The sequence below is a fragment of the Brassica napus genome, chromosome A6 (genome assembly GCF_020379485.1).
Source record: "Brassica napus cultivar Da-Ae chromosome A6, Da-Ae, whole genome shotgun sequence".
Taxonomy (NCBI): Eukaryota; Viridiplantae; Streptophyta; class Magnoliopsida; order Brassicales; family Brassicaceae; genus Brassica; species Brassica napus.
In genome coordinates this window covers 10,386,274-10,398,297 of record NC_063439.1, presented here as the reverse complement: position 1 = coordinate 10,398,297, position 12,024 = coordinate 10,386,274, and the positions used below count along the sequence as shown (strand labels likewise).

Here is a 12,024-nt window from a genome sequence, read left to right as displayed (position 1 = left end):
AACTATAACACTTTGACTTTGAATTCAATACTCAAAACCGAACCTAAACTCGAATCTATATTAGCTCGGCTTGGTGCGCTCATAATAGTTTGAGTTCAGTCATTTCGGCAATTGTCTCAAGGTTTCTAAGCTTATTCGGACTACTCTACAAATCTACAATATCCATTATGTGCACTTCACATAACTAAATTACTACAAGCAGTTCTCATTCAAATAAACCGAACTTTAACATATGAATACAATGTTTGCAGCTATGCATTGCTGACTCTCATAATCGGGTTATTCCGTGAAAAGGAATTTATCAAAAAGTTACCCAAAAAAGTATATGCGCAACATTTCTTAAAATTGAGTTCCAACACATCAAACTATCAATTGATAAGCACGTATGTATTGTTGGTTCAAACTTGAAGTAGCTTGAGAGTCAAGCAATCACTTCCTAATGAGATAAAGATAAGGAAGTTAGATTTAAATAAGAGTTATCTATTAGTTTATATTTCCTAATGAGTTTAGGATATTCGAGAGATATATAAAGGGTGCTAATGTGTGGCATAACCTTGTGGTGAGAGAGAGCTTTAGTTTTGAGTTATTTTCTAAAGCATTGTGTGAGATTAATAAAGAGTTTGAGTTTGAGTTTAAGAGTTTGATTCAATAATTGGTATCAGAGCTTCTATTGGATCAAAAGATACTTGTTGAAAGCCATGGGAGATATCGTGCAATCAACAAGCGTTACGAACCACAAGAGCAGGGGCTCTACAACCATACAATGTCCATTACTTAATGATACGAACTACACAGTATGGACAATGCGAATGACGGCAGCATTGAAGGTTCTTAAGGCCTGGGAGGCAATAGATCCAGGAGAAGAGGATGGAGAAAAGAATGATCTAGCAAAGGCATTACTATTCCAATCTATACCGGAGACCTTGATACTACAAGTTGGGAATCTTGACACTGCAAAAGCGATTTGGGAGGTCGTAAAGATGCGACATATGGGAGCAGACCGTGTGAGAGAAGCACGTTTACAAACCCTAACAGCTGATTTTAACCGATTGAAGATGAAAGAAAGCGAAACAATTGATGGTTTTGTCGGAAGAATATCTGAACTATCATCAAAATCAGCTGCATTGGGAGAAGACATTGATGAGCCAAAGATGGTAAAGAAATTTCTTCATAGTCTACCAAGAAAGAAGTATATACACATTATAGCGGCTTTAGAACAGGTCCTCGATCTTAATAAAACAAGCTTCGAGGATATCGTGGGAAGGTTAAAAGCATATGAAGAAAGGATTGCTGATGAAGAATAAGAGAAACAAGAGGATCATAGTCAGAGCAAACTTATGTATGCTAACGCAGACTCACAAACGCAAGAAAAGTATGATTCAACGAGAGGAAGAGGCAGAGGAGGTCGTTTCCAATATCGAGGTAGAGGTCGCGGGAGATTTGGATATCAAGGGAATGGAGGATATCAAGGGAATGGAGGCTATTATCGACAACAAGAGAGAGATGCATCGAGGGTGACATGTTTCAGGTGTGATAAGATAGGGCACTTTGCGCAAAATTGTCCTGATCGGTTGCTTAAACTTCAAGAAATACAAGAAAGTGAAAGAGAAACTACACATGAAGCAGACGAGTTAATGGTCAATGAGGTCGTATTTCTAAACGAAAGAAATGTTTTACCAAAACAACTTTTTACTACAACCGGAGACAATCTGTGGTACTTAGACAATGGCGCCAGCAACCACATGACAGGGAACCTCAAATATTTCTCTAAAATCGATGATAGCATAACCGGAAAGGTGAGATTTGGTGATGATTCTCGAATAGATATAAAAGGAAAAGGCTCAATTCTTTTCCATACATCAAACGGTGAAAATAAAGTACTCTCCAACGTCTACTACATTCCTGACCTCAGAAGCAACATCATAAGTCTTGGTCAAGCTACGGAATCGGGATGTGAAGTAAGAATGAAAGAAGATCACCTGTTTTTCTACGACCGTGACAAGAATCTTCTGGTAAAAGCAAAACGCTCACCAAATCGTTTATACAAAGTGGTCATGGAAGTAGAAACCGTGAAGTGTCTACAACTACTTCATAAAGAGACATCAAAGTGGCACTCTCGCTTGGGACATGTGGGTCTCAACAACTTGAAAATCATGGTTGATAAGAGACTAGTGACAGGTATGCCACAGTTTAGTGTCGAGAAGGAGACATGTGAAGCTTGCTTGCGTGGGAAGCAAATACGGAAATCTTTTCCGAATGAAAGTTCATACCGTGCAACTACAGTCTTAGAGTTAGTACATGGAGACTTGTGTGGTCCCATATCACCACCTACAGCGGGTGGCAATAGGTATGTGTTTGTCTTGATCGGCGATTATTCAAGATATATGTGGACTATTCTAATGAAACAGAAGAGTGAGGCGTTCGCAAAATTTAAAAAATTTAAAGCTCTAGCTGAGCAAGAGACGGGAAGTAAAATCACAACACTGCGAACAGACAGAGGAGGAGAGTTTACCTCTTCAGAGTTCAACCACTATTGCGAGAGCTCGGGAATCAAACGGCACCTAACGGCACCGTACTCACCTCAAGGAGTCGTCGAAAGAAGAAATAGAACACTGATGGAGATGACACGAAGCATACTAAAACACATGGACGTTCCAAACTACATGTGGGGAGAAGCAGTAAGGCACTCAACCTATCTCATCAACAGGATAGTAACAAGGACTCTGGTCAAACAAACACCATACGAATGTTTCAAAGGAAAGAAACCAAACATCGAGCACACAAGGGTGTTTGGATGCGTTGGTTATGTGAAGGTTGATTCACCACACTTGAGAAAGCTGGATGACCGCTCTCGTGCTCTAGTACATCTTGGTGTAGAACCAGGAACAAAAGCTTATCGGCTGGTTAATCCAACAAATAAAAGGATCGTGGTTAGTAGAGACGTAGTGTTTGATGAAACGCAAAAGGGAAAGTGGCTTGAAACAGAGGAAGGCAGCAACAATGAGACTATTATGATAGACTCTGGTTCAAAAGGTCCCTGTGATACAGAGACTTCGAGAAATAAGGAAGATGCTGATGAGAAAACTGAAGTGTCGGATACGGCTATTAATGATCAGGAGGAAGAAGCTCCACTCGAGCTGAGACGCTCCTCACGAGTAACCAGGACACCAAGTTATCTTGATGATTATGAGCTGTTGGTAGAGGAGGATGAGATGTATGAGACGTTATGTGAGATTGAACATGAGCATCTTTTGATGCTGGTGAATGAAGAACCGTGGAACTATGAGGAAGCAAAATAGCTTAAGGTCTGGAGAGACGCTTGCGAAGATGAGATCAAATCAATAGTAAAGAACGAAACGTGGACGCTAGTCGATCTTCCTCACAACTGCAAAGCGATTGGACTAAAGTGGATTTTCAAAGTAAAGCGAAACTCTGATGGAAGCATAAACAAATACAAAGCGAGACTTGCTGCCAAAGGTTACATACAGAAGCATGGGATAGACTTTGATGAAGTCTTCGCTCCAGTTGCTCGAATCGAAACCGTACGCTTAATCATTGGCATAGCAGCTACACGAGGATGGGAGCTACATCATCTAGACGTAAAGACAGCTTTTCTTTATGGAGATCTTAAAGAAGAAGTCTATGTATCACAACTGAGGGATTCATAGTGAAAGGAAAGGAGGCCAAGGTTTATAAATTGAAGAAGGCACTCTACGGTTTGAAACAAGCCTCGAGGGCTTGGAACGAGAAGCTCAACGCCACACTACACGAGCTAGGCTTCAAACGATGTCTCAAGGAACCATCATTATATCGAAAGGAAGAACAAAGATGTCTCTTGATCGTGGCTGTTTATGTAGATGATTTGCTTATGACAAGCTCAAACATAGAGATGATAGTTAACTTTAAAAGGGATATGGCGGCAAAATTTGATATGTCCGACCTTGGTAAGCTAAGCTACTACCTAGGGATAGAAGTTATGCAAAGAGAAGGGTGCATCGTGTTGAGCCAAGAGAAATATGCAGCAAGGATCATCGAAGAAGCCGGATTAAAGGAATGCAATGCAGTACATATATGGATGCAGGCTTAAAGCTATGCAAGGCTGAAAAGGAAGTAAGCGTTGATGAGATTGACTACCGAAGAAACATTGGATGCTTACGGTATCTAATACACACAAGGCCTGATCTCGCGTGTAGTGTCGGAGTCCTGAGCAGGTACATGCACAGTCCGAAGGAGTCCCATAAAGCCGCGTTGAAGCAAGTGTTACGCTATCTGAAAGGAACGCTATCATATGGACTAAACTTCGGTGCAGCAACACAAGAAGGCTTGATCGGTTACAGCGATAGCAGTTACAACGTTGATCCAGACGACGGCAAGAGCACCACAGGACATATATTCTATCTAGGAGGGAATCCAATCACATGGTGCTCACAACATCAAGAAATAGTTGTTTTGTCTTCATGTGAAGCCGAGTTTATGGCTGCAACAGAAGCATCTAAACAAGCGATATGGCTAAAGGATCTTCTCGGTGAAGTATTTGGGGAGACAAGTGAAAAGGTGGTGATGCGTATCGACAATAAATCAGCAATAGCATTGTCCAAGAACCCGGTGTTTCATGGACGCAGTAAGCACATTCACACACGGTTCCAATTCATAAGAGAATGTGTCGAAAAGGGCTTAGTAAAGGTTGAACACGTTGCCGGAGTAAAACAGAAAGCGGATATACTCACCAAAGCATTGGGAAGAATCAAGTTTATTGAGATGAGAGATTTGATTGGGGTCCAAAATGTGTCAAAAGAAGTTTTCAAGTTTGAGGGGAAGAATGTTGGTTCAAACTTGAAGTAGCTTGAGAGTCAAACAATCACTTCCTAATGAGATAAAGATAAGGAAGTTAGATTTAGATAAGAGTTATCTATTAGTTTATATTTCCTAATGAGTTTAGGATATTCGAGAGATATATAAAGGGTGCTAATGTGTGGCATAACCTTGTGGTGAGAGAGAGCTTTAGTTTTGAGTTATTTTTTAAAGCATTGTGTGAGATTAATAAAGAGTTTGAGTTTAAGAGTTTGATTCAATACGTATTGATACTAACAACGAACTTTAACTGCTTCGTTTTTTCTTAATTTCAGTTTTCAAACATCAAATCACACATTTTCAGATCAAACGAGAGGAAGAAGAATGCAAGGAAAACAAAAAGAAACCTACAAATTTTCACAAGGTTTGTTATCATTTTGTTCGTCAGTCACAGGTTGCGTGGCCTAGTAGTGAGCGAAGATCGCATATCGACAATGGCAGATTTATCGGCACCAAGCTTCACTGCTTCTTTGCTAGCTCTAATGAACCGAGAAGTAGCTCCTTTGACATACTCATGAGCTTGTTTCACAGTCATCTTCTTCCCAACTTCATCCGGGAAGCTACTGAGGAAGTGATCGCCATTGAGAACCGCTGCAAGCTGAACAACTTCACTCTGAAACTCAGATAGGGCTGCGTCTTCTTTAGGATCAGTGGATCTCATGGGTGCAACGGCAGGTAGAGTCATGGGACAATCGGTTCGAGGAGAGATTAAGTGAGAAACCACGTCTTCGAAAGTAGCAGCCCAAGCATCCCTATGTGTTAAGTAATTGGAAGAGAGATTGAAGAGTTTCTTGATGGTCGCTGGTATTGATGAATGCTCGAACTCTGAGCTCTCTGTTGGCCCTTTTGCCTCACTCACCACTTCACTCAAACAAATAATAAAACAAGATGATAAAAATTAATCAAAATGGTGTCAGATTGTGGTTGAAAAACTGAGTCACGCTAACACGCCGACAAATTCTAGATTTCAATTATTTCTCCACCACAATTAATGATACAATATTTAAATAATTTTTATATCAATTTGGTAAAATAGATTGTCAAAATAATTATATTAGAGAACATACCAGTTCCTTTCTGAATCCAAGGTGACACCATAATTGTAGGAACCCGAACACCTAACCGGTCAAATTTAAAGAAACCAGGGGCCGGTCCGGTATTCCCATCTGGGTTCGGTATACCGACATAAGGAGTCTTCACATGATCATAAAACCCACCATGCTCATCATAGGTTATGACTAGGAGCGTCTCGTTCCACTGTGGACTCGACCTAAGTGTCTCGTACACTTCTTTAACCAGCTTTTGGCCGTTAGCTACGTCGTGAGATGGGTGATCGTCATTGGCCGGTAAGCCCTTGAGGTCGAAATACCTCGGTTCAATGACGGTTAAGCTCGGTAAGTTTCCTTTTGCTGCGTCTTTCTTGAATTTCAGATCATACTGATGCAATTTAAATATGTATTTTAGCTGTCGGAGATTACGGTAGAATAATGTGGTCGGAATATTCTGGAAGTATATTCCGAAATCGACGTCGTCGCTGTGGAGTGAATCGAATATAGTTTCTTGTGGAAAACTGAAATCACATGATGATGATATGTTTAACGGATACAGCTAGTGGTAATGAAATTTTTAAAAGTACTATAAAATTGACTAATTCTTACAAATAAAATTAAACAAGTACTTGAAATACCGACAAACACATTTATAATCCTTTTTTTTTGTAACACCATTTATAATCTTTTTCAAAATGAAATGTTATTAATTGCATATGGATTTTTTTATATAAATTAGGACAGTACTTATTACTCATTCAGGTAAAGAAAATTTTTGAAAATGTTTGTAATAAAAAAAAGAGTTTGAAAATGTACCCTTGAGCAAGCTGTTGCTTGACATGGCTTGTTGAACCATGTGAGGTAGCCGAATAGACAAACAAACGGTTCGGTTGAGTCGGACCAGGAATAGAAGAAAACCACCTGTCGAACACGGCGAATTCTTTAACCAGCTCGGCATAAACCGGTACAGCTTCAGGCCGAAAACCTTTCATGACGGTTTCCGACAGATTTCCCGGCATCGAAAGCGCTTGCTCGACGAAACCCATCATGGACGGGATCTGACCCGACCCGAATACCTGTTGCTCCACAGCTTCGAACGAATGACCCGGATCCGGATCCACAAACTCAGCGTCGCTAGTGAAACATATGGTTTGTGTAGAATTCGGAACCGGGTTACATTCTTGACCCGTTACACCGTTTATGGAAGGGTTAACCGATTTCTTCATCCAGCCTAGGAGGTGATCGAAGGATCTATTCTCCATTACCAAAACGACGACTGTTTTGATTGGTGATTGCCATTGATGGGATCCTAGAGCTACATGGGATAGCGTGAGAAGACAGTAGAGTGCGAGAAAGTGTGAAAAAGTGGAGGCAAATCTTGAAGCTGGTTGCTTCATGAATGTATTAGTTTTCTCCGGAATATCTGAGAAAGAGGATTTGATTCTGTGATTTTGTTTTGCCTTGGTTTGGTTTCAGACAGAACATAAAGAAGACAGTAAAGAGAGAATAATCTCTTTGAAACACATTTACTCTCTTTTCCTGGTCAATGTAATTCTGAAATTGAGAGAAATACATGTAGAAGACACGGCCTTGTGAAAACCACGTAGATGGCCATTTGTTTTCTTCTAGATGTTATATGTGTCCATGTGGGTTCATGGGGTTCGTAGTTTGTGAGATCTTGCCGAATGGTTTATTCTTTTTACTCCTCTCAAATATGGATGGATACACAATATTTAAAATGTGTATACTGGAGTTTAAACCCTTTTTTTTTTGTGTTAGAACAATCTGTAGTTTAAACTTTAAATCTGATTTTAAAATCTAGTTTAGGAATTATCTGTACCGAGAGTATTAGTAATAAATACTCCGTCAGTTCCAAAAGAAAATTTTTATAAAATATTTACGCATATTAAAAATATAATAAATATTTATAATTAAATTTGCTGTTTATTTTATTATACATTTTCTAATAAATATCAACCAATAGTATTTAATTAATTTAAATATTTTTAATTAATATTTTTAAAAGTATACAGTTTATTAATATTTAACTACTAAAAATACTTTTAAATTCTAGAAAATTTATTATTTTAAAACAAAAAATAACTCTAAAAAGTCTTAGTTCTGAGAACGGAAGGAGTACTAGCTACTTTTAACGAAAACCTAATAGTATCACCATCATGATAATTACTTTTGGCTAATGCGCCACACTGATCTTTCATTTTGAAACGTTCGGGATTAAAGAAACACCCAATGCCTAGTGCCTTTCGTACCAAAGAATAAAATATTTAGTGCTTAGCATATAAGTAAGTGCGTTTAGTTTAGTGGTTGTTTCTGGTGGAAGCTCCCTTAGTACATTGGTTTGACTAAAAATTTATTAATGCTTTTACACTATTAGGTCTAAGTTTCAATTTTTAGAGAAAACGATTTTTTTAAACAATTATGCAGACTACGGTAAAACGCTTACAAGAGATCTTCAACATGGTGCAAGTAAATCCAGTCAGGCGTGGATTTTTGTACGGCGACTGTGGTGATGCAGTTAGACATAGATCTTTATAAGACAAGTAGTATTGTCGGTTGTCGAGTCGTCTATGTAATATTTCTCATAATTGTAATATCTTAATAAATCAGCGTTAGAAAAAAAGTAATATGGAAGCACCGTGCCCTAGTGGTCATGATTTAAATGTTTCTACATCTAAATCTGGGGTTTGAATCTTAGGCGACATAATTTTTACACAAAGAAGTCTGAGTTTTAATTCTCAGAGAAAGTGATTACATGAGATCTTCAGCAAGGTGCAAAAAATACTGTTAAAAATGAATTTCACAGGACGGTTCAGAGTGATGCAGTCAAACAAGAATCCTCATAAGAAAGATAAAATTGTCAGCTGTAACATCTTTTATGTAATGTTTCTCATAATTTGTAATGACATTATAACCAAACATAAAAAAAAAGTAATAGAACGAATGAGAAATACATTATTTCAGGATTGTACCATTTATACAGGTTATATAACTAGGTGCAAACATGATGGCCAATACATCTTCTCTTCTTTCTAACTTAACCATTCAAAAGTGTAATGAAGCATTACCATGAGTGGTAAACTGGTTAAAAAAGGTACTAACGAACTCGATAATAAAACAAGTTATTAAATTTCAAAATGTCTTTGCTAGAACGAGATGTACTTTATATAACTACCGATTTAAATATTTTTAAATATTATATTAAAATAAACATAAAATTAAGTATTAATTTTTTTTTAAGGTTTCGAACACTATTTTGCACGACGCATGGAAGACAAACTTGCACGAAGTGCTCGGAGTTCCCCTTCAGCTGTGTTCTATGTTGATTTCACCCCACCGGCTCGGTTTTTCGAGTCGGTAGGACCTTTATCTTAGTTTAGTTATTACTAAGTGTTTTCCTGCACCATGTGCAGTGATAAATTTTTTAAAAGTTAAATTATATTTAAAATGAAATTAATTAATATTATATATTTTATTATTTTTGACTAATATTAATATAAAGTTTATTATTTAATAATAAAATTAAGAAAAAAAATAATTTTGTTTATTTTAAAGTACATTAAATAATATATATGTAATATATTTAAAATTTGAATCTTAGATAATTTTTATCTATTTATTTTGGTTAAATGTATTAAATCAAATTGTATAAAATTACTAAAAATCATATAAAAATTGTATATTTAAAAATTATAACTAAACAATATTTATAAAATTTATAGATATCTAAAAGAAACTAATGAAATTACGATTAACAATTTATTAATTTTTTAAAACAGATGTAGAAAATTTTAAAAATATTAGTAATAAAAATTGTATAATTATAAAAATACAATTAAATAATATTTCGAAATTTATAATGCATATTTCAATATATTTATTTTAGTGATGATTTATGAGTTATTACCATATTTAAGAAGTTTACCAAAAATATAAATCAACATTAAATGTAATGTATTAGTTATTGTCATATTCTATAAAGTTTACCAAAAATATTTGTCAATAATAAATGTGATTGTCCATGTCATATTAATTATAAGTCATGTCATCAATCTTGTTAGCCATTTCATCATTTTTTTGTAAAAATGGTTGTAGATAGGACATGTGGCAAAATCACTTCTCAAATATAATCTAGAGGATTGTTGTAAAAAACATTATTTTGCATACTAATTCAGATATTTGGATTTGTTTTTTGGGTCTAAATTTAAATTTGGATTGGGTTTTAATAATATCCATGATCTAAATACTGTTCTATATGATCTATTCAAGTATTTGTATAAATTGGATTAAATTAAAATTCAAAATTTCTGTTTGCATTCGGCTCAATCTTGAATTAAGTTGTAAATGTCTAAACTTAGGTAAAAGAGAAAAGAGTAAAGCCAAAAAGAAAAAGGAAAAAACAATAAAAAAGAGAAGAAAAAAAAAAGACAATTGTCAATAATAGCATATTTTGAAGTTTATGTCTTAAAAATAGCACTAGAAGGAAAAAATCACAAAAATGACATTCATTAAAGGGTAAAATATCCCTAATACCCTTGGTTTAAAATTAAATAAACAAATAAAAATAAAATAAAAATTAAAAATTAAAAAAAAAAAATTTTATAGTTTCAGATTATATGTTTTCAGATTCAAAATTTTTATAATTTTGTTTTTGAATTTTTCTTTTTGAAATTTTTTTTTTAATTTTTTTCAAATTTTCTTTTTTAATTTAAAAATTCTTTTTGAAACTATTTTTAAAATTTTTATTTTTTATTTTAGTATTTATTTTTTATAAAATTTTAAACCCTAATTCCAAAACCCCACATCTTAACTCTAAACTCTAAGGTTTGGATTAATTAACTCAAATGATATAAATGTATATTTACCTCTTTAATGAAACCTATATTTGTGACTTTGAGTCTTGAATGCTACTTTGAGAACAAAAATTTTGATTTGGTGTTGTCCTGATCTTTTTCTCGAAAAAAAAATCGCCCTGATTATTTTGTGCAATATTATTTTCTTTTATATTGGGCCAGATTGAGACGGCCCAGGTAGAAGTAATCCAAGATGACCCATTAAGATGTCTTTAGAAAACAGCGTATATACCCCACGTGACATTGCCACCGGCCGTTACCTTTCACATCGCACGAGACGTTTCGGACTCTTCAAAACTTTAAAAAAACTTCTCTCAACCTCTCTCTCTCTCTCTCGCTGACCTCTTCTCTGCTATTTCCCTCTCACTCTCTCTCTAGCATCAGAGTAATGGCGGATTGGGGACCTGTGGTGATCGCAGTGATACTGTTCGTACTTTTGACACCGGGACTGCTCTTTCAGATTCCGGCGAGAGGTCGAATCGTCGAATTCGGGAATATGCAAACTAGCGGCGCCTCGATTCTCGTTCACTCCATCATTTTCTTTGGTCTCATCACCATCTTCACCATCGCATTCGTCTCCACATCTACACCGGTTAATTTTACCGTACCGGATTTATAATTTATCTCTGTTATATCTGGTTTGTCGTTGTCTTCTTCTTACCGTTAAAAAAAAAATTACAATTGGTCTTTGGCTTTGTTTTTAACTCGCTCTATGTCTGGTGTAAACATATTCGGATATGTGATTCTTAATCTGAATATGTGTTTAAGCTAATTTTCGTAATCTGCGGTGTTTAATTCTGGGTTTGAATCATGGTTTTGTGGCCCCGACTGGTTTTGAGGTTAATTTGGTTCTGGGTTTGTGGTTTGTTTGATGCATGAATTACGAATGTGTTGGTGAAAGTGGACAAAAAGTAAACTTGCATGAGGTCGGTAAGAACCGGGTTAAGCTTAACGATTTTGATAGATTCCTGGTTTAGCATGACTTCGGATTGGGGTTCTTCCGTTTGGTTCGGTTCACCTGTAAAATATTGGTGAGGTTTGCTTGGAAGGGCTAGAGTCCGAAGAAGACATACTTGGTTTGTGTGTCGCTATCTTGCGCGTCGCTTGCACTTGCGTTTTATTTATTTATTTTGAAAGTTCTATTTGCGTGCTACATGACATTCTGATGATTTGATTAGCAGTTTCTGTCAATAGTTAACTGTCACTTTCTTTTTTCCCTTTTCTCTAATTTTCATTGTTAATTGTTATACTAA

General features: G+C 36.0%; 2 protein-coding genes and 1 pseudogene across 2 annotated transcripts; 2 read left to right on the top strand and 1 right to left on the bottom strand.

Annotated features, from left to right (window-relative positions):
* The first annotated feature begins 4,071 nt into the window (after window positions 1–4,071).
* LOC125609931 (secreted RxLR effector protein 161-like) lies at window positions 4,072–4,842 on the top strand. Its single transcript, XM_048781548.1, has one exon. It carries the CDS (start codon window positions 4,072–4,074, stop codon window positions 4,840–4,842), a length of 771 nt encoding a protein of 256 aa, XP_048637505.1.
* A 251-nt stretch (window positions 4,843–5,093) lies between these two features.
* LOC106382672 (non-specific phospholipase C6) lies at window positions 5,094–7,437 on the bottom strand. Its single transcript, XM_013822711.3, has 3 exons — window positions 6,717–7,437; window positions 5,919–6,421; window positions 5,094–5,712 (listed from the first exon to the last, which is right to left on the bottom strand). Exons 1-3 carry the CDS (start codon window positions 7,295–7,297, stop codon window positions 5,240–5,242), a joined length of 1,557 nt encoding a protein of 518 aa, XP_013678165.2. The 5' UTR covers window positions 7,298–7,437; the 3' UTR covers window positions 5,094–5,239.
* Window positions 7,438–11,064: 3,627 nt separating this feature from the next.
* LOC106430810 lies at window positions 11,065–11,636 on the top strand (annotated as a pseudogene).
* Window positions 11,637–12,024: the final 388 nt, after the last annotated feature.

Bases quoted from the DNA above. Each gene is read 5' to 3' on its own strand.
- LOC125609931 (XM_048781548.1), top strand. From the start codon at position 4,072: ATGGATGCAGGCTTAAAGCTATGCAAGGCTGAAAAGGAAGTAAGCGTT.
- LOC106382672 (XM_013822711.3), bottom strand. From the start codon at position 7,297: ATGAAGCAACCAGCTTCAAGATTTGCCTCCACTTTTTCACACTTTCTC. The intron at 6,422-6,716 runs GTACATTTTCAA...ATGTGATTTCAG, and splicing joins AAGCAACAGCTTGCTCAAGG to TTTTCCACAAGAAACTATAT. The intron at 5,713-5,918 runs GTATGTTCTCTA...GTTTGAGTGAAG, and splicing joins TTGGATTCAGAAAGGAACTG to TGGTGAGTGAGGCAAAAGGG.